The sequence below is a fragment of the Phoenix dactylifera genome, chromosome 4 (genome assembly GCF_009389715.1).
Source record: "Phoenix dactylifera cultivar Barhee BC4 chromosome 4, palm_55x_up_171113_PBpolish2nd_filt_p, whole genome shotgun sequence".
Classification (NCBI taxonomy): Eukaryota; Viridiplantae; Streptophyta; class Magnoliopsida; order Arecales; family Arecaceae; genus Phoenix; species Phoenix dactylifera.
The window spans coordinates 11,887,438-11,909,100 of NC_052395.1; the positions used below are offsets into that span (position 1 = coordinate 11,887,438).

Consider the following 21,663-nt stretch of genomic DNA (forward strand, 5'->3'; position numbering starts at 1 on the left):
GAAGCAGGGAAGAATGGGAAGCCAAGCGGCTGTTTGGGAACTTGGAAGAGAAGCGCCGCTAACACCTGGATGGATCCCCCCCATTTCCTTGCTTGCTCGGCTGCCTTCTTATAGCATGTTGAAGAGGCTGGATGAGACGCGGCTGAGACGCGGAGTGGAGGGAGTTGCGAATACAGGAAGACTCCTCGGCTGAAAGAAGATAAAACGATCGGATGCATGGAATATGTGGGACGTGGAGGCGACTCGGGCTGATGGCTTGAACGCGGACGGTTTGGGAGCTGTTCGGCTGCTGGGACGAACCGAATGGATGCATGGAATACGTGGATGGCCGTTGGGGTGTTGAGATGACTCCTCGGCTGAAATTCATTCGCTGGGAACGTTGCAGAAGTTTGAGAAGCTGCAGACGTAAATGTTGAACACGGTTGAAATAAAGAGCCGGTTTGGGAGACTCTTCATGGACGGTTGGAAAGTTGAGAAAACTCTTGAGATGGCTGAAAGCTCTGTTCCGAAATAGAGGAGGTGGGATGGATGATCCGATTGCATGTGCTGGGAGGTCACGGACGGTTGGATTTGTGGATGGCTTTTAGGAAGTTAGATGCATCGAACGAGCGAAAGAGATCGCGTCTGGACTTTCCATACAGGCGTGGAATACGCGGGGGCGATGTGGATGAGCTGGGATTCCATGATGCGGCACTTATGCGGGCTGAAACAGCTGGACGCAGTGATGCGGATGAACGGGCGACGTGAGGCTCAGATGAGACGCTAGGGATTTGTTGAGCTCGGGCTGCTAGGCATTGGGCTCAAACCCATGTTATTGGGTCTCTTGAATTACTTGCACTCAAATACAATTAAAATATTAATTAATCAATTTTATTAATAAAGATTAAGCTATAATACTAATCAAGATAATATGAAAATTTCACTTTTGTGCTCTCATCTTCTTTCCCGACGAAAAGGAACCCTAGAGCTAGAGTTTCTGCTAATGCTGCCGCCGTCGATGCGCCGCCGCCACGCACGCCGCTCCGCCGAAGCTCCACGCACGTCGCTTCGCCCGAGCCTCGCCGTTCCTCGCCGCCTCTCTCCTTCATCTTCTCCGCCTTCCCCAGCACCGCACGCCACCATTCACCACCAACCCGCTGCTCCTTTCTTTTTGCCGCCTCTCACCACTATCCCCTTCCGTTTGCAAGCCATTGCCTTTCTTCTCCGAACCGCCGCCACCGCCCACTGTTCCCACGCTGCTGTGCCTTGCCGTCCACCATGGAAGAGGGAAGACCGTGGAAGTGGACTGATCGAGAAAGAGGAGAAGAGGAGAAGATCAAGTTTCTTGTAATCTTATTATCTGATCTCCTGATTCTTATTTTTTGTTTTTTTTTTTGTTTCTTGATTTTTTGTTTCTTGACTTCTTGTTCTTGATTTCTTTTATTCTTGATATATCAGGAATATTTATGGTATTATATGGTCGGTGATCTTGGATCCCCGTACCATACCAAACAAGTTACTCATGGATATTCAAAAATTTTTAATCACTAGACCATGACCTATCAAATACATCGATTTTAGATCATTAGGGATCAAATCATCCTAGCATTCGAATTAATCGGAGATTTTTAGATCACCGTGCTGATCCTGTTGGGGTTATCAAACGCTCCCTGAAGAGTTTTATGTTTATCAAGGAACCAGGAAAACATCTAGCAAAAAAAAAAGAGAAGGAACAAAGAAAACAGTCCCGTACCGAATCGTCTCTGCCACTCTGTTCAGTGGTCCGGCGGTCCGCTGGGCCTTACCGATCCCGTCTCAAGAGCCTCACGGACGCGACGATATAGTTATTTTCACTTTCTTCCCTAGGTCAACTTCTGCTCCTCCGATTCTTCTTGTTTTCCGTTCTCGCTTGTCGCCGAGACCACCGCGTCAAACCTTTAGACGCCTCCAAAATCCATGGCGACCCAAGGACACCACCACCCACGACCACCACCATGGCGATCACCACCATCATCCTACCCACGAGTAATCTCCACTTTACTTTCGTTCTTTTGGGCGTCTTTGGGCGTTCTTTTTTGCTTTTCTTGTTGTGATGAGTTGCTAGGTTTTGATATATTTGGCTCACAGGGGAGGAGGGCACGATGGGTCCGCGACGTCGTGCGTTGGCCCGGACGGAGGGTGTATCACTCCCACGACGGGCTGGCCCCCCATTTTCACGAGCCCATCTACTCCCCGGGCTTCTTCAGCAAACGGGCGCCCCCCTCGCCGCCAGAGACTTCAAGGAGCGTGCCTTCACCGTCGGGATCGGCGGCCCTGTCGGGACTGGGTAAACACTTCTTCTTGCCCCTTCCTATCTCATTATTTCCAAATCATGTCTTCATTTTAGGGTTTGATTGTTTTTCCGTTTTAAGTTTTCCATACGTCTGTGTTTTTTTTTGGCTTCCTTGATGATTTTTCTTGCTTCGGGTTGGTATTTTAATGCATTTAATGAGACAATGCTATTTCAATCAGGTGTATGCGGAAAGCATGCATTACATATGAATATGGCATTTGCAGGATATGCATTCACATGTGTATTTAGTTAATTTCTCCTCCAATTTGATTCATTTCCTTTTTCTTTTCTTTTCTTTCTTTCTTTCTTTCTTTCTTTTTTGTTTTTGCTATCCATATGGGCTATTACTTTGGATTTTAGTTTACTTTTCATGTGGGATAATAGCAGTTGGAAATTCAGTGTCTTGGCGATTATTTATCATTAAATCTATTTATAGGTTTTAAATTTTTTGACCTTATATTATAGAATGCTGGATAAATTTTCTCAGTAATGTAGGTTCTTGTAGTGATGGGAGATTGAGAGGTTCTATGAGTCTATAAGGGGAACAATGCAATTTAAAAGTTGATTAGAGAACCAAGTTTTTTGAGGGACTAATGGCTATAAAATGGTTACTTGGCATGCTTCCCTTTTAATTACGATAGCTGACCATTTGCAATGCAATAAAGGATGTGATGCCAATGCACCTCTAATTCTTGGAAGCAATTCTTGATAGATTGCAGAAAATTCTAGACTCACTGTTTTTATCTTTTCCTTAAATTTCTTGGGTCCCCAAAACTTGAGAGGTATCTTATTTTCATAACTGTGCGTGTTTCATATATCATTGATAAATACAAATATACTTCATTATGTTCGTAAACTCACAGTTTATGATCCTGATGATGCAGGGATTGTATGTATTTTGCGTAAAGGCTATTTATGGTTCACATCATGTAACACCATCCAGTTTGCAGCATATTCTAAGCTTGTGGAGTACACATATAATAGCCTCCCATATATGATACACTTGCATATTGTGCTTGTGTGGTGTACACAGGTGTATCTCATAACACTATTACAGAGCTATGCAAACAAATGTGCTCAACTCCCATATACAAACAACACAATTATGGCATTATCTAGGCTAGATGTGCAATGAAATATACAGGCTCGATGGATAGGGGTTTGGATTTGCGAAGAGAGATTGGAACACAGGAGAAAAAGATCACTAAACGAATGTTACAAATATCTCCTAACTAAATCCAAAAAAGGGATATGCCGTGTTTATTAAGGTCATTGTTTGTTTAAATTCTTTGTGCACTTGTCTGTCTTGTTAATCGGTACCTAAATTTCAGGCATCAAAAGGTAATTGCTTAATAAATAAGCTGGTAAAGTTTTATTTAGTTTAAGGTTATACCTTGACTGCTGTATACTTGAAATTGATTAAGTCTTTGCCTGAGGTAACTTGGACAAGTTCTGTTTTTAGTTTCATGCAACTTAAATTGGTTAATGTTACGTTGTCTTTGGATCATGCGGAATGCGACACGTAAAATCTTGTATCGCTCTTTTTCTTTTTCTTACCTAAATTACCAATTTAAATAATTTTATTTTGGAAATATCCAATTAATTCCATGTCATATCTCATTTAGAATCTCCAGGTGGGATGCTTGATGTGATGCTTTTGTGGAATTCTATTACAATATTTAATTAGTTAGCAAATGTTAAGACTTTCTAAATGTTTGCTCTTGGACAATTCCTATTATTTCAAATCACATCTTCTTTCTCCATCGACATGCTTCAAAAAGTACTTTGTACACTTCAAAGATTTATTTGCTTTTGAGAGTGATACAAGTTACTTCCTATTATGAACAGAATCTAATCATTATCAATAAACTTATTCGAAATTAATTTTCTAAATATGTGAAATTTCAATCCAGAACTGAATTTTTTCCAGGTCTAGAATTTTGACTTATTTCAGATATTATGCTGAAGTTTCTGAATGCATGCAATCTTTATATTTGAAAGAGTGTACTTTTTCTATTTCTTGTTGTCTTGGATATTTGAGGCCAAACTGACTCATCAGTCATGAATTCAATTCTAGCAATCATCATCTCATTACTAAGGTGATCTTTGTTATGCTTATGTTCCATTTCATTATTTAGTATGAAATGATCAAATTATTGATATACTCTTTTGAAGTCAAGAATGCCCGTCTATGAGAATATAATATTGTTTCCAATTATTCAGGAAAACAGCTTTGATGTTGGCACTTTGCCATTTGTTACGCTACAAGTACAGTCTGGCTGCAGTATGTCTCATCTTCCAACAATTTTAGATGTATCATTGCACTGCATTGTATTCTCACTGAATTTTCAATATAAAGTATCTATGTCATTGATATATGTTTTCTAGAAAATTATGCTTCAATTGTCTCAAGGTTATTATAGGTTTAATGATGCCATATGGATTCCATTTGTTTCTATGATTTGGTTTATACTCAGTAGCCTTCACACCGAATGCATCATTTTTCCATGTCCCAATTTAAACTGTATTGTTGGACCTAAACACCTAAAAGAAATTGAAAAAGATATCTATAAATTTGTTGCTCAAAGGTGAAAAGTTGGTATGTATTACATGCAAAGTTATAGAAAATTTAAATATACAATAATATAATATTTATAGAACAAACTCTAAGTTAACATAAAAATATAAAATAGTATTTTAAGGTATAAATATATAGAATAGAGAATTTAATAAAGTTGAAATACATGATAAACTCTATGAGACAAAAAATTAAAAATAGAAAAAGTTTAAAATTCCTATTAGTAGTGGAAAGCACACTTAAAAAAACAAAGAACATAATTTTAATAAGTCAAAAGAAAGAAATGCAATTTGCAAGTGCAAAAAGGTAGAAATACAGACAATATGAAATAAATAAAATTAGAAAACACAAAGAATGATTTAGACTATACAAGCAAGAAAAGAAGTTATGAAGAAAAAATAATGTCTCAACTATCAAAGAGGAATAGAAACAAAATCTAACTAACAAATAATAAAATATTTAAGTATAAAAAATACAAAACAACCTGAAGTATGAAATTGGATTAATGAAATAAATAATATTTAGATATAGATTTTTGTAATAATATTTTTGCGAGATAAAATAATAAATTTGTAAAACAATAAGTATCAGAAAATATTTTATTCAAAAGGGAATAAAAAGATGGGATGAGATAGACAGAGTTGGGTGGGAAAAGAGTTAGGTTGAAAACGGGGAAAAGGGTTGAAGGTTTGCGCGCGCGCGCGCGAGAGAGAGAGAGAGAGAGAGAGAGAGAGAGAGAGAGAGTAATGCCAAGTAAAAAATATGGGGGTGTAGTTGGGGTCATTCAGAGAGAGTAAGGGAGAGAGGGCTTTGAGTATGCATAGGATTCTGAAATAGAGAATCAGAGGATACTAGTGGTTAAGGAGTCGAAAATTTTATAAGATAAAGAGAGAAATATGGAGAAATGGCTGTTTAGATGAATAAGGATAGCAATTGGTTAGTTATGAGATTTGAATTTAAATGGATAAAGAAAAAAATTCTTTCCCACATGTACCCATATAGTTCATTTTTATTTAATAAAGTTCTATATACCAACTAATTGATATTCCACCCAAGGTTAAATTTGACAGATACCCAAGAAACCCTCCAATGCTTTTTTTGATGTAGTATGGATTGCGCAAGTAGTTGGGAACCAATGCAAGCGGAGGGTTGGTGCATCTTGACGTTATTAACTTTATAGTTTCTTTTTTGAAATTAGAAATTATTGTTCCTTGGCATGAGAGACTTTGCTTTTTTGTGGGAAAATAATAAATTGAAAATGGTACTAGATTCGAACATGTATAGTATCACATTCATTTTTGATACTTGCAAGTTACTCCTAGTTTTTCGATGGGAAAATCTTGAATTGTAACAAACGACTTTTGCAAATGGACCTATGAAATTAAAATGTTTACTTTTTACATGTTCTTTCCCTCGAAACCTTCTAGATAACTTATACATTTTAAGGAAACATAAAGCATTGCTCAATGTGGTTAAAATTTTAATTGATGTTTGCAGTACATGACTGAACCTGGAGTGGCATAGCTTTTTGGTCGAAGTTGAGTGCATTCTTAGGCTGAAACAGTAAAGTTCATAAATTGTAATATAACTACAAAAAAATATAGAAGTTAACATCTACCGTTACTTGTGGACCTATTATAGTATAATATCAACATGACATGTACAAATTTTATGATAATATAAATTTATTATTCAAAATTGATGCTCAATAATTTGATTTAATGCAACAAATGACTCCTGCAAATTATGAATAATAGAAACAAAGTCGGAAATTAGTAACCAAATTAAAAAGTTAATGGAACTTGTATGTTGTCATTAAGGTGTTTGGGCACTGCTGAGAAAGACAGTGCGGATTACAGTTTCTTCTTTGACAAACTCAATGCCCTGGTCCACCTGTCCTAATCCACCTAGGCCTAGGTAGGTGACCTAGGCATGCCACTTTGGCTACCCCTGGGAGCTTAGTCCATATGTGATGGCCTGGCCAGCTGAGCCTTTTAAGCGGGGTGGTTGGCCACTGCCTAAGTCCAGGTGGTGTGGGTGGCCCTGGTGGACACCTTTTAGAACATATTTAGTTGACTTTGGGATAGGTGGTTCTGAAACTGGGCAATGTTGGATATCAAACACAAACACATATATTGAGTTAAGCTAGTACACTTCTGAGAGTATTTGGTCTCAAATGTTTTCTAGTGAAAATTAGTGATAGATCTTTTAAAATGAAAATCCACACTGTTGATCATGACCTACATTGTATATAATGCTAAGAAACTAAAAATCATTTGCATTAAAAGTCTCTTTCCCATGGATCAAGCTAGAACAAAATGAACGGTAGGAGTATAGCTAATAAGCAAAAGTATTTCATAGGTTGCATGATTTATAAATGCAAACCATTGATATTGGTGTAAATATTTTAAAGCACACACACACACACACACACTAGCACTAAATTTCAGCTGATTAGGATGCTTTTGCACTGTAGATCAAAACAAAATGTGGTCACGCCGTTAAAGTCATCCATTTTGTATTACTTTGATGCACATGAAAACTATCATAAAAAAATATGTTTTTTGTCTTTAGGCATTTTATGTAACTTAGATCATGATCAATGGTATGGATTTTGATTTTGAGTGGTACCTCATTGATTTTCTTTTGGAAGCATTTGAGGCCAAATGCTCTCAAAAGCATTCTAGCTTATATGTACATACATGTGTATATACACAAATATACTAAGTTGATAAGGCCCCACGAAAGTATTGAGCAAATTTTATGATTGCCTGTCAAGGCAGCATCGAACCTTTGGCATTTGTTGCCAGGTTCCTAGGAAAGGCAGATTTAAGCAAGATAGGGGGCTAACCTATAGGACCATTTGATGGACATTTGATCTTGCATGTGAATTTTGCTTTTCTCTTGCATGATGCTTTTGTGTTAGTTGGACAAATGTTACCTTTTCCCAAAAAAAAATGTAACTGAAAAGTTACGTGCTTCAGTATCCAGAGATTATATGGCATAAGGACGGTTAGGCACATGAATGAATTTATGTACAGGAAGGGAATATTATCAATAATGAGAAGTTTTACCAGGATTATCAAGTCTCCTAGAAAGAATTAGTTACTCTGATTTGCCATAGTGGAAGGTGGAAAAAAAGAATATAGTAAAGTTGTAAGAGGTGGGGGGTAGTATCTGTATTTGTGGTTCAGGATGGCAACACTAGTTTGTTTATAGTTTATGGAAAACCATTTCATGATCTGCCACGAAGTTGTTTGCTATTAGTAGAATCTAAATAGTTAGAGCTAATGCAGATTAGATAACATCTAGTTGCTGGCAAAAAAAGCTGCAGTGTAATAATAGTTTGTGTGTGGAACACTTATTGATGGTTATGTTGAAAAGAAAGATCTAATCTTTCTAGGGTATAGGGCCTGCTTAGGTGGCTGCTCATAAGCAGTGCAGCTAGGGGCCTGTTAAACCTAGGTGACATACTTTCAGAAAATATTCAGAGGGTTGTTTTAATATTAAGACTTGGCTATAAAACTTTCTTTCTGAAACCTTAATGGAAAACACATTGATCTTTATAGCCAAGACAACACTTTTTGGCCAAGATAAATGTATCTAAGGAAACGGATGCTTAGGGCATTAGAGAAGATTATACCATCAATTCTAAACTGGGATTCATGCACAGATAGTATCTAAATGAAATGGCTTTGATAAATTGCTGAACTTGCTGCAAGCTGTATCTGTTTGCTACTACTTGACAAACACGAAACTAACTAGGCTTAAGATAGACTTAACCATGAAGAAATGATTAACAAGGCATATAAAAAAGAATAAACAGCAACAGGAGGCAAGGGTGATGAACTCATTCTCCCGATACATGAAATTACTGATGCTGAAGACTTGGTTTCATTATAAAAAATAAAATAAAAAGAGAAGGGTTATTTTCTTTGCCATTGTCCGACCCATACAAGATGATAGCCATTATGAACAACACAGCTGAAACTTATCCCTTAAAGGCCAAATTGGGTATTAGGTGCTGTTCTTTTTAATCCTTGAAGACAAAATTGTGGCAAAACAAAACATAAAAAGGATGTTGATTAAGCATGGAGAGGATTGGGACGTGCACTAGACGATGGTGCCTTGCAACTTCATTACTAATGTTGATCCTCTGACATATTATATAATTAAAAAAATGATAATATGTCAACATACTTAAATCTTATGATCCATAGGTGGAGTCTCTGGATAGTGTTGGTACAAATGAGCCCAAATAATGTGCAGAAGAGTTGCACAATCATTAATTATTCAAGCCACTTATAGTTGGCTCATTCTTATGATTCTCACATATGTTACAAATTGTTATTGTTGTATGGATGAAATGATGCTTATTATAAAGAAGCATCAGTACCAATTCTGCTGATGTCGGGTTTTTCTATCCGATGAACATTATGTTATGTGGTTCAGGTAACAAATGATATATTCACAAAAGAGGATGGAGAATTCTTGGTTAAGCATGGAGCACTTCCTGAGGAAAGGATCCGTGCTGTTGAAACAGGAGGCTGCCCACATGCTGCTATACGTGAAGATATTAGTATAAATCTTGGCCCTCTTGAAGAGCTATCTAAGTTATACAGTGCAGACTTACTTCTATGTGAATCAGGAGGAGGTACCTTCTTCTATTCAGTAGTATAGAACCTTTGATTCACATATAAATGGGGTTGTTGAAGTTTGTGCATCATATATGAGATAATTATGAGATAAACCTAGAGAAAACAGGTTGTTGAGGGTTGTTTAAATGACTTGAATGCATATCTAATTACCTTGTTGTGCTAATTTATGTGGCATACATACACATGCAGATGTACATAGACATGCAGACATCTGCACCCACCCACAGGGAGACATGTATATAAAAACATACATTGCATGAGTAAAGACTTATGATAAACATCCATGCAGTAGATGCATACATATTTACGAACACAAACACACTCACACAGATGCCCATGCAGACACGGATGCACACACTGATGCAAGTACCCATGAAGCATCCCACACATGCATGCCCACTATTCCCACCTGTGCCCACATCCATGCACATGCATGCATGGGTCATACACTTTGTTATGTTTTGATATACTTGTATTAGCAGCTTCTGATGAACTTAATAGTACTTTCTATGAACTTTTGGTTGTTGAAATATGTAGTTGGTTCCACTTAAAGGCTTCAGATAATCTTTGTAATATTGTAGATTTTGCTTCATGTATTATGCATACATATTAAAAGGTTCAGTTCTTTTTGATGGTTTAATTCCTAATTGTTTTTTTATAATGTTGCTGTTGATGGAAAAGTGTAGAGCTGCTTAGTTGAAGGTACTTCACGGAGGGGAAAAAGCACAGCATTGCATCTGTAGAAATTTTCATGAACTTTTCACTGTCAAAGCACCCACTTGTCATTGGATTGCTTGTGGTGGACATATCTAAACATTGTAATCAACTATAAGGCTGTCTTCAGGGAGGAGGAGGCATAAGAGGTAAAAACTATGAGTCTACTTTGTGTCTGGCTTTATGCCTTTCTAGTGTTCCTTCTGGAAGATATTGGAGGTCATGTAGGAGAATGCTATTGAGGTTCATGGATTTGTTTTGCATGATGAACTATGCCGAACTAAGCTCTTTATTTTCCTTTGATTATTTAATTGGACCAGAAGAAATGAAAGAACTTTGGCCAAATAATTTGGTGTGAAGTTTACTATTTTTGCTAAGGTGTCAAGCAATCACCATAAGTAGTAAATTCAAGGATTTAAGTGCTGTTGGCATGAGTGTGTCAACCAGTGGCCATAATGGTATGCATTTTGTTATCCTATGTCCATGTACTTGCGATACAAAAGAGAAAAAAAGGGCATCGAAGTGCATAAGGCTCCCATCACTGCAGGGTTTGGGGAGGGTCAGATGTATGACCTGGTACTGGTGTTGTTATTAACCCAGCATGATATGTGCTAGCTAGCATGGACTAGTACTTAAACCCTTGAATAAATAAGAGCTTAAAGTAATGAGCTCAAAGGGCTTTTTTAAGGACGAGACCTTTTTTATGGGTAAAAAAGCCCTTAGGTTAATTCATTCAATTATAACTCCTTTGCATAATTTGGGCAACATGATTCTTCACATTGAATATTTTAAGAGAGAAAAGATAGGTGAGAGAAGACCAAATAGAGGTACAACCATATTTTATTGCAAATTTTTTGAACATATGAGTATATCATTTGTACCACGAGGAATAAAAGAAGCACAAATTGCACATGATTCACTTAGATTGCAATTGGCAATCACATAAAATAATTACCAGGAACCTTCTTGAATCCTCAGAGAGAAGCTGTACAATATGGTCAAGACATCTTGTTCCAAAATAAGTAAATCAAATATTGTTTTTTTAAAATAAAAAAGAGCCCTTCTTTGGAGCTTGAATGCATTGCCCTTGCATAAATGTTCTGTACTAGGCCTTGCCTACAAAGTAATATCAAAAAGAAAAAGCATATTCTCAAGTTGATTCGCTCTTAAACACAAGAGGAATCGTATGGAATTTGGAGGAAGTTGAAGAGGATGCACTAGTGCTGCGTGTTCATAGTTTATTTTTCTTGCCTTATGAGTAAAACTTGAGAATTATGGTATTATTTTTTGGATGATTTCTTTTTTGGGGATGCAGTCCATCTTCCTTTTTTTTCATTTCTTGATCATGTTTAAATTGATGCGAGGATGAGTTTTAAAGGAAACAAAGGTGGGCCTGAGTAAAATTTTCTATTATGGATAGATACATCAATCATTAATGTGCAGATAATTTATCAGTCAAGATGTTTAATTAATTGAGTGGTCTATACTATAATTATCTTGAGATGCTTATAGGTGCTGATGCCGTAAAAAGACAAAATTCGAATTGCAATTTCTATTATGAAGAAAAGTAAAGCATTGGGATCCCTTGGTAGAAAAAGTACAGAAAATAGGTTTGTAGAGCGATTTATGAATTTATCAGGTGAAGGGTGATCCAATTGAGGAACTTTTGTCAGCCCTCCTTCATATTGTGATCCGTGATGAGGCCTAGAGATGGTAACAGTGCTAAAAATGGGTAGGCTGATTAGATGATTACATCTTCTCTCATGAAATGAAGGATTCCAATACTGAATTAAGGGTCAAGTGGAAAGGGACTGTGTGAATTGTTGCTTTAATTTGGTGGTAAAGTTTTTGTAGAGAAAGAACAGAAATAGTGGACCTCATATCGTTTGAAACAATTGTTGAAGAATTTAATCTCCTGAGAAGAAACCTTACTTAAGGAGTTGGTACAAGGCTCAGATATTGAGAGGACACATGGTTTAATAGAGCTGTTGTAGGTCATCTGAGTCTAGTAATATCCTTTCTGTGATTTTTTCCAGTTTTTTCCATATTGGTTTCATCTGCATTAATGAGATTGGAGACTAAGTAATCGTTGAGAAAAAACACGTTGAAGATTGTTGTGCTGAAACTGAGAGGAGTGCATAATGTTAGATCTTGTGCTAGACTCTTTGTTAAGGCTCCTCCATCAACAAGACATCAATTAGCATATAAGGTATAGGTACGGGTCTCTGCTTTATGGGGCGCCTGCCTGGTCCTTCAAATATTTCCATTAGTTTTGATCCAAGGATGATGGTTACTGGCACCAAAAAATTGCACGTAAGTTGTCCTCTTCATCTCCAAAATAAAAGGTGTGTAAGGATTGCCCTTTGAGCTAATATTAAATTCTTTTAGATGTTCGTTGTTCTATGGATACAAAAGTTCATGTTCAGATTCATAACTTGGAATGCATACTTTCCTAATTTATTGGGTTCACCCAGGTGTAAGAAAGAGAAAATTCCATATTGTTGATACAAGCATTCAATATCAACTTTTTCCCCCTGGTTTGACTGATGGAAGGACTATTGTTAACATGGTTAAAATAATAAAATATGCAAAATGCATGGTATAAAACATTTTGGGGAAAAGTTCGTAGGAGAAAATATAAAGTATATCAAGCAATAAATGATGTAAATGCCTCTACAGAAAATTAATGGTTCCCTCATCCTTTTGTAATATATTGAACCATTTTGGGAACTAATTTGTTTTTGTCGGTTCACAAAATACTTATCATTTTGTAAATTACATAACTATGCTACATCATTCAATGATGTGGAGTGAACAGCTATTAATAGTTCATATGCTAGTCCAGAGTATTATCTTTTGAGATTTTGGTAACTAAATTTGATGAGTAGTAGAATAAAGACTGTTAGTGGGGCATGTTTGATTTTGCGTCTACTGCTCTCCACTTGATTGGCAGCTGTTAGTCAAGCAGTATAATGGTTCGTTGCTCACCTAGGTGTTGGATGCATCGTGGAATTATTCTTTTCCATCCTTTTCCTATGCATCTTTTTTCCCTCTGCTTTACATTCAGCTATCATTATTATGAATGTTCATACATCACAAAATTGGCCCTTATTATAATTCCAAGAAACATACATGTCAAAATGTCGGAGTAATAAAGCATCTTACTCTTGTCAATGCAGATAATTTAGCTGCTAACTTCAGCAGAGAGTTAGCAGACTATATAATTTATATAATTGATGTTTCTGGTGGTGATAAAATACCTAGAAAAGGGGGTCCAGGAATAACCCAAGCAGATCTTCTGGTATGTGAAAATATTGCTATTTCTTCTTGTTTTTAGTGTTGCATGCCCATCTTAACCTTGCTAAACTGCTGCAATGCTTATTCATTTGAAGTATGGCTGTCTCCTCATATATCTGAACTATCTCAATTTTAGGTAATAAACAAGACAGATCTTGCACGTGCGGTTGGAGCTAACTTAGCTGTTATGGAACGAGATGCACTGCGAATGCGGGATGGAGGGCCCTTCGTTTTTGCTCAGGTTCATTTATATGGCTAATCTGCAAGTCCACTCAAAGATTATTTGAGATATATTTTACATGCTTTTTTATTCCTTTTTTCTTTGTAAGTGTATTTCTGACAAATGATGTCATCATAATGAAAATTTCAAACATTGCTACTTGGATTTCGAAAACAGAAAAGTTAGTATATAAAATTAAATAGACAAAATTATTGATCATTGATATATTATTGACGATTATGATTTTTGTAATAACTCATATGATTGCTTTGTAGCATCATATAAATTACAAAATTATTTTGGTTAACTAAGTTTGTCACACAGACGAGTGTCAGACTTCAACTCTGAGATCCATTTGCTTGTAAGATTCAAAATAGACATCCAGTTTTAAGAAGGTTGGTAACATATGTTGTCTTAAAATTAATTGAGACTGTCATTCTCCCTGCCATGTTTTAAATTAAAGAGTCCTCCCATCTTGATGAAGCAATGCCCCAGTGTTTCCACACAGGATTTTTTGGATATTGTCTCATTTACTAATGCTCATCATGTTGAGATTTCTAATTTGATCATAAAGCAATACCCAATTGCATTCCTGATGTAAGACCAAGAAGTATAATGTAAGTACATTACTTTTAGAGAGCAGTGGTTGATGTTTTCGGTCTTGTGGATGCAACTTGGGTTGGGTTCAACTCTAATGAGCTCAACCCACTTGTGGAGTGAGCTTGGGCCGAGGTTCTATGAACCGAGTCATATGGCTTGTGTTGAGCTTGAAACCCACCTGAACTTGGCACCAGACTTGAACCCAACCCAACTTGGGCCAACTTGATAAATAAATAAACTTGTGTTTCACTTAGAATATTTCAGCTCTCTTCAGTTTAATGGAAGGAAAGTATTATACTAGATATCTAAAACCTCGAATTAGGTTACTGGGCTTTGCGATTCTCCTATTTGACTATGGCAAGAAAAGATATGTTCTCCTTTGTGTAGATGCTTGTCTGGTTTGAGGTTGAATTCGTTTCCAAGCTACTTTTGCTTTACATTCATAACCTGAATCTCATATAAAGATTGAACTTGCACAGGTGAAGCATGGAGTCGGTGTAGAGGAAATTATGGATCATATCTTACAAGCATGGGAAGTAGTAACTGGTAATAAACGTCGTTGACTTGAAGCTGTATCTATTCCTGAATCAGGTGTTATAACTCGGAGCATACAGCTATTGCATGTCAGTGTTGGTTAGCTGCTTGTCGTGCTCTATGAAGAGTCATCGGGACACAAGTTTAGGTACTAAGTTTGGTATATTAATGAAATAATGTTGTAATAAGAGTGGTTAATTTGTTTACAGTTAGCAAATTGACTGCAAACTTGGTACCCATACTCTATTTTATGCTCGCATTCATCATGACAATCTGCATTGTTATGTAATGATAGTCATCCATGGATACTGCTGCAGATGATCAGACTATTACATATTTGTTCTTGATGAGCTCATAATGCCTAAAGTGGCAACAGGATAAGGCATCAGTAATCTCTGGAGCCATATATACAGGGGGATTCATGTTAAACATCAATAGCTGGCATAAGATTCTACCAAAAAGGGGAAAAACACATTGGTTTCCATGCCTTGCGTGGTGGATGGAAGCAGAAATTTCTGTATTCGGGTTATAATTCATGCATAGAATATGCCGCTTGATGGTTCCAGTTTAATGTACTACATGTGCTTTATCTCCTCCCGGAACATTCCTGAAAGGGCTGCAACGTCAAAGTCAGGATCGGCATTTAGGCCCTAAATTACCAGGTGAAACTCCTTTCTATCACACTGACAATTGGAAGTCATGAAATGGCCTCCTTAGTTCATACTATATTGCTAATAATAATTCAGAGTTATAAAACCTTTCAAGGTTGTGACACCAAACAGTCTTATTGCCTGACAACTGGAATGGAGCTTGATGAGGCCGAGGGTATCTCTCGAACTTTAGAAGCTTAGTCCGCACACAAGCTTAGGCAGCGGAAGCGACTGCTTCTCCTTAGAGGTATTGTCCGCTTTGAAGGAGGTTTCATAGTCTCTTTCCAACGTACGGTTTTGCTCCGCAAAAGACGCCTCCAAAGAGAAAGGGGTTATCCTCCTCCATTTAAGGAACAGACATTTCCGCTATCTATCTGATGTGGTACTAAGTTCGGATATTTTATTCCCACAACATAACCCCCTCGGCGAAGAGGTCTGTGCCGAGGTCAAGGGCTCTCAATGAAAATACCATTGACGAGGTCGAGGGTATCCCTGGAACCTTGAAGCTTAGTTCGCACACAAGCTTAGCGGTGCGGACATCAGTACCAGGTCAGTCGGTCGCCACAGGATCCAACTAGCTCAAAGGGTTCCAGCCGATTCAGCCAGCCTAATTTTATTTTAGATTGATTTATTTTAGTTGGATTTATTTAATGTTGATTGGGTTTGTTTGCATATTGTCATTTGGGTTTATTTGCATATTGTCGTTTTAGGGGCTTTTTGGAATTATTTGGAGGGGTTTATTTATTATTTTGTGACCCTATATATATGGGTTCATCCTCGTGTTTAGGATTTTGATGAATGATAAATGAAAATTAGCTTCCTTATCTTCTTCTTCCCCTTTCTCTTCTCCTCCTCTTCTTCTTCCCCCTTCCCTCTCCTTCCTGCAGTTGCTCTGCATCAGCTTTGGTATCAGAGCTTTGGCAGGCTTTGCCTCTATTGCCAAAGCCCTAATCCGGTTTATGCTGGGTTTGTTCCTGTTCTTCCACGCCGGAGCCTCCAAACAGAGCCCCTTCCGAGCGATCCGTTTCCTCTTCCTCCCCAAACAAAAAGAAAAACGGAAGCTGAACGTGGAGGCCTGAGACGGCCGGCGAAGAACCGCACCCGTGCTCCACCACTGCCGCCGCGCGCTGCTCTCGAGCACTCTGACGCCGATCCACCGTCCCGCGTTGCTGCCGACCGTGGCCGAATCCGGATGAAGAACGCCACCGCTTTCATTTGCCGCCGCGGCCCCTTCCCCATAGCCGTCGCCGCGAAGTCCGGCCATCACCACAGGCGGAAGAAGCTCTGGAAGAAGCTGCAGAGCCCCCGCATGCGGCCCATCTAGCACGACGCCGGCCGCCGTGTCCCCTACTTCGAGACCATCCTCCATGGCGAAGCCCACCTCCGCTCCACGGAGAAGAGTGCCGCCCCTCCTCCCCGAGCCCCTACTGTCTTCAACCGCCGCCGCACCCAACGCGCTGTTCGCCACGGACGCTGGCGTAACCACCTGCAACAACCCACAAAGAAGAAACACGCTAACGGGTATGTAACAGGTTATCGGGTCGAATCGTGCCCATTAACTCGAATCCTTTTGGGTTTCATTAAAAAAAATGATATCAGGCGCGAAACGGGTTAGCGGAGCGGGTTGTGCCCGTTAACCCGAACACTACCGGATCTCTGTTATAAGAGAGAGAGAGAGAGAGAGAGAGAGGAGGAGAAGAGAAGGGGGAAGAAGAAGACCAGGAGGCTAATTTTCATTCATCATTCATCAAAATCCTAAATATGAGGATGGATCCATATATATATATATATGGTCACAAAATAACAAATAAACCCCTACAAATAAAATAATTCCAAAAATGCCCTAAAACGACAATATGCAAATAAACCCAAATGACAATATACAAACAAACCCAATCAACATAAAATAAATCCAACTAAAATAAATCAATCTAAAATAAAATCAGGCTGGTTGAATCGGTTGGAACCTACTGAGCTGGCTGGATCTTGTGGCGACCGGCTAACCTGGACTTTGGTCATCTAGGAGATATCAATATGTAATAACTGATTAGGTAGAGATGAAAGACTTAAAGAAAAATACCTTCTCCATAACTACCAAGACGATCTCCTTAATCAATGGAACCCTAAATCCACATTTGTAAGGCGCCCTGACACACAGAGCATTTCCACAGGCCCTAATTCCTCAGGGCCCAAACCTTCTGTAGGGTCTACTATTCCTAAGCCCCCTCCTACTGCCCATGTTCCAAGCCGAGACACTAATGACAAGAAAATTCTTGGTAAGCCTCCCAAACCACATTCCAAAATTCGGTGTTACAAATACCAAGATTTTGGTCACGTTGCCTCTCAATGTGCTAACAAATCTTTCGTTATTACTCAGCAAGAGCAGGGAGGTGACATAGATGATTTAGAGGCGCAAATCTATAAACCAAACTTTGATGACATTCAGGACATTGAGGACGAGAAGTGCCCCGCCCGGTTCACTGGGCTGTTGGCCTACCAAGCTGTGATGACAAACCTGAAACCCTAGGATGCATCCACACTACACCTAGCTCACTTGTACAGTCAGATAGTGAGTCTGACCAGTCCACCATAAGTGTAGTTATGCCCTCGCACAACCCATCGAAACTGATGTTAAAATTTTTGAGCCTGCATATGCATTTGCACAACACATTCATAAGTTGCATCAGAAGATCCATAAGGGCATTCATGCACATACTACTCAATATAAGATGCAAGCTGATTTCCATGCTAAAGAATTTCAAACTTGGGGTTACGTACTGATTCGTCTTAAGGAATTGCAGTCTCTTAGTATTGAACCATTCAGGGTGTTGCACAAGGATGGCACTAACGCATATACCATTGACTTTCCATTTGATTTTGGTCATAACCTTACTCTTAATATTAAAGATTTGATTGCAATCCCTGTTGACTCTTTTGCTGCACACTCTTGCTCCTGATGTTTATCCTATAATTGATTCCATGATATCTTCGTTTCCTTTTCTCATCCATCGAGAACAACAAGAGTATATTGATTCTATTTTAGTCGAGCAAATAGATTTTGACAGTGATGGAGGCATCCAACATTTTTTGGTTCGTTAGCATGGACGACCAAAGCCCGGTTACACTTGGATCCAGCACGAGGAGAGACCGCCGATTGACCCGGACTTGTTGGAGTATTGCCTGGGCTTTACCAAGCCGCTTTCGTCGAGGTCGACTTCTTTCCACCCAGGGAGAGTTGGTGCGGACATCAGTACTAGGTCAGCCGGTCGCCACAGGACCAGCCAGCTCAGCGGGTCCCAGCCGATTCAGCTAGCCTGATTTTATTTTATATTGATTTATTTTAGTTAGATTTATTTTATGTTGATTGGGTTTGTTTGCATATTGTCATTTGGGTTTATTTGCATATTGTCGTTTTAGGGCCTTTTTGGAATTATTTTATTTGTAGGGGTTTATTTGTTATTTTGTGATCCTATATATATGGGTCCATCCTCATGTTTAGGATTTTGATGAATGATGAATGAAAATTAGCCTTCTTATCTTTTTCTTCCCCCTTCTCTTCTCCTCCTCCTCTTCTTCCCCCTTCTCTTTCCTTCATGCAATTGTCCTGCATCACTTAGGCAGCGGAAGCGACTGCTTCTCTTTCAAGGTATTATCCGCTTTGAAGGGGTTTTATAGTCTCTTCCCAATGCACGATTTTGCCCCACAAAGGGCGCCTCCAAAGAGAAAGGGGTTGCCCGGTTGCCCCCCTCCATTTAAGGAACAGACCTCTCCGCTATATATTCGATGTGGAATTAAGTTCAAACCTTTTATTCCCGCAACAGAGCTTAAAACCGAGTACTTAAACATTCTTTTGTTTCAGGTGGTATCTTGGAAAAAGAATAATGAACTAATTAAAGACTAATGAGCTAATTCAAAAGGGTAATTGGAGAAAGTTTAAAATACGTCAGCACAATAATGCAACTGGGAAATCCTCATTATCAAATTGTTGAGAATTAGAAATAATAATAAAAAAAGAATCAATGCAAGTGTAGTTTTCCTTCCTTTTGTTTTAACAAGAGTAAAATCTTATATTAAAAAAAGAAATAAATGGAAAGAAATCTGCATGGCCTCTATATCGCACGTATTATACGTCAACCAAGAGAATAGAAAAAGGCTTAGTAAATTAGTTATTTAAGACTATAAATCTCACTAAATTAAACCGGAAGGCGGAGAATAAAATCTTATGTAAAAAAGTAATCAAGCAAAAAAAATTACATTTTCTGCACCCCAGACGAACAATTCTGGAAGGCGACTCCGCTGGGGATCGAACCCAGAATCTCTGGTTCCGTAGACCAGCGCCTTATCCATTGGGCCACGGAGTCACTTTACAAAGAGTGCCGTGAAAACAGAAATTTATTTAGCAGAATAGTTGGATGGAGTCTCGCTCAGTCAATTAGTCTAGCCTCCCTTCCGCTCAATTTGAGGCTGTTTTCCGAATCGTGATCACACAGGACACATCGGCTCCAACATGCCAAGGGACGTTTCCTACGGCCAGTGGCCACTTCGTACCGTTGAAGCCGGCAGATATCTGACATTTTTAAGTTCTTCTCATTCCTGCAATGTAACAATATATTCTATACGTAGCCCAACTGATAAATTGTTGTACGAGTGTCGATTTCACTAAATCATGCATTGAATTTTTGGTTTCTTTTTGTCTTAAAACGGGTGTTATCAGTTGGTTATTCTGTCAAAAAGAGAACGTCGGGCTTGAATAGTTCACCACAATTCGAATGGGCTTGATTGGGAGTTTGCGACATACTTAAAGGTCCTCTTTATTTACTGCTCTTGGCCTGATTTGATTTTGGAAGCGAGCCATAAGTTTGTTGGATGTTCGTTTGGTCGGAAAAAAAAAGAAGAAAAAAGAACGTTTTGAGTATAGATAGGGCCTTCTGAACGACAGGGTAAATGAAAGTGGAGTTTTTATGTAAGCAAGCCATGGCCATGTTCTCTTCATACTTGCATTTCAGAAGATTAAGCCACATGGTAATTTAAAAGTGTTTTTTTCATTTATATCATGAGATAATTTCAGGTTAATATTATAATAGCCATAGTTGGCCTCCTATATTGTGTCAGAAATCAGAACAATGTGCTATTAAACTAGAAAGAAATTTCTTTTAACCATGACATGAAGTTTGCCTTGTAAAACCAGAAGGTCTATATTTCCTACAGAGACATTGGCACTGCATCAATCTATCATCTAAAATTTTAAAATCTTCAAAAATAAAGTTCTCTGCTAGATAATACCAACTACGAATTCCAAACGATTCAGAGGCAAGCCATCAATTCTCAGCCCTGCCTGATGGGTGCCTCTTTCTGAAGTACATATATCATAGTTTTCAGATCTTGACCGTTTTCCCCTTCTTTTTCAAACATAAGGTTTCTATAACTAATCTGTTAGATAATCAACTCCCGAAGAAAAGTTCCTTAATATCCTGCCACTTTATTTTCGAGTAAACATTTCATACCAACTAAAAATGAGTTTTTCTAAAATTACTTTTGTAAATTTTTATTTCAATGTTTATAGGACTTGCAGCCAATTTACATGTTAATCCAAGAACGAATTAAAATACAAATAATCCTTGTTACTATGTTAGAAATGAATTCCTTGCCCTAGGTTTCCTCAACTGATATCATTTTAATTGCATTTCTTGTTAAATTATTTAGATTAATATTCTTCACAAACTCATATTTATAATTTTTTTTTAAAAAAAAACAATTGTATCCTAATTCCTGTGAATCGATATCCGTAATCACCATTCTACAGAATACATGCTGAAAGCAATTCTTTAGTAACAAAGCATATATAACCTTACTTTCCGAGTTCTTAAACTTCTAAAAGTACAATATCTTCACAGTTAAAATCAAATGCCAATCCATACAACTTGGGCAATTAACAAATTCTATAACATTCATCTTTGTTTTTCCTGAACATATTTGCCACCAGCACAAGAGTTAGACGAGCAAGAACTTAAGAATATCCTATACTTTTCGAAAAATCATTGTCCACCCTTTGTAATTTGCACTACATTTCACAGCTTAGATATCTTAAAACTCAGATCTTG

The 21,663-nt window shown here is 38.1% G+C and overlaps 1 protein-coding gene and 1 non-coding gene across 2 annotated transcripts; one reads left to right on the forward strand and one right to left on the reverse strand.

The window, feature by feature from the left end:
* The first annotated feature begins 1,656 nt into the window (after positions 1–1,656).
* LOC103696289 (urease accessory protein G) lies at positions 1,657–15,230 on the forward strand. The gene is made up of 7 exons (XM_008777856.4): positions 1,657–2,004; positions 2,107–2,305; positions 4,535–4,595; positions 9,342–9,543; positions 13,441–13,562; positions 13,695–13,799; positions 14,858–15,230. Exons 1-7 carry the CDS (start codon positions 1,974–1,976, stop codon positions 14,939–14,941), a joined length of 804 nt encoding a protein of 267 aa, XP_008776078.2. The 5' UTR covers positions 1,657–1,973; the 3' UTR covers positions 14,942–15,230.
* A 4,620-nt stretch (positions 15,231–19,850) lies between these two features.
* Positions 19,851–19,923, reverse strand: TRNAR-ACG. The gene has a single exon. It is a non-coding gene; the product is annotated as a tRNA-Arg (tRNA).
* Between the last annotated feature and the right edge of the window lie 1,740 nt (positions 19,924–21,663).

Bases quoted from the DNA above. Each gene is read 5' to 3' on its own strand.
- LOC103696289 (XM_008777856.4), top strand. From the start codon at position 1,974: ATGGCGATCACCACCATCATCCTACCCACGA. The intron at 2,306-4,534 runs GTAAACACTTCT...CCAATTATTCAG, and splicing joins GGCGGCCCTGTCGGGACTGG to GAAAACAGCTTTGATGTTGG. The intron at 13,563-13,694 runs GTATGTGAAAAT...TCTCAATTTTAG, and splicing joins TAACCCAAGCAGATCTTCTG to GTAATAAACAAGACAGATCT.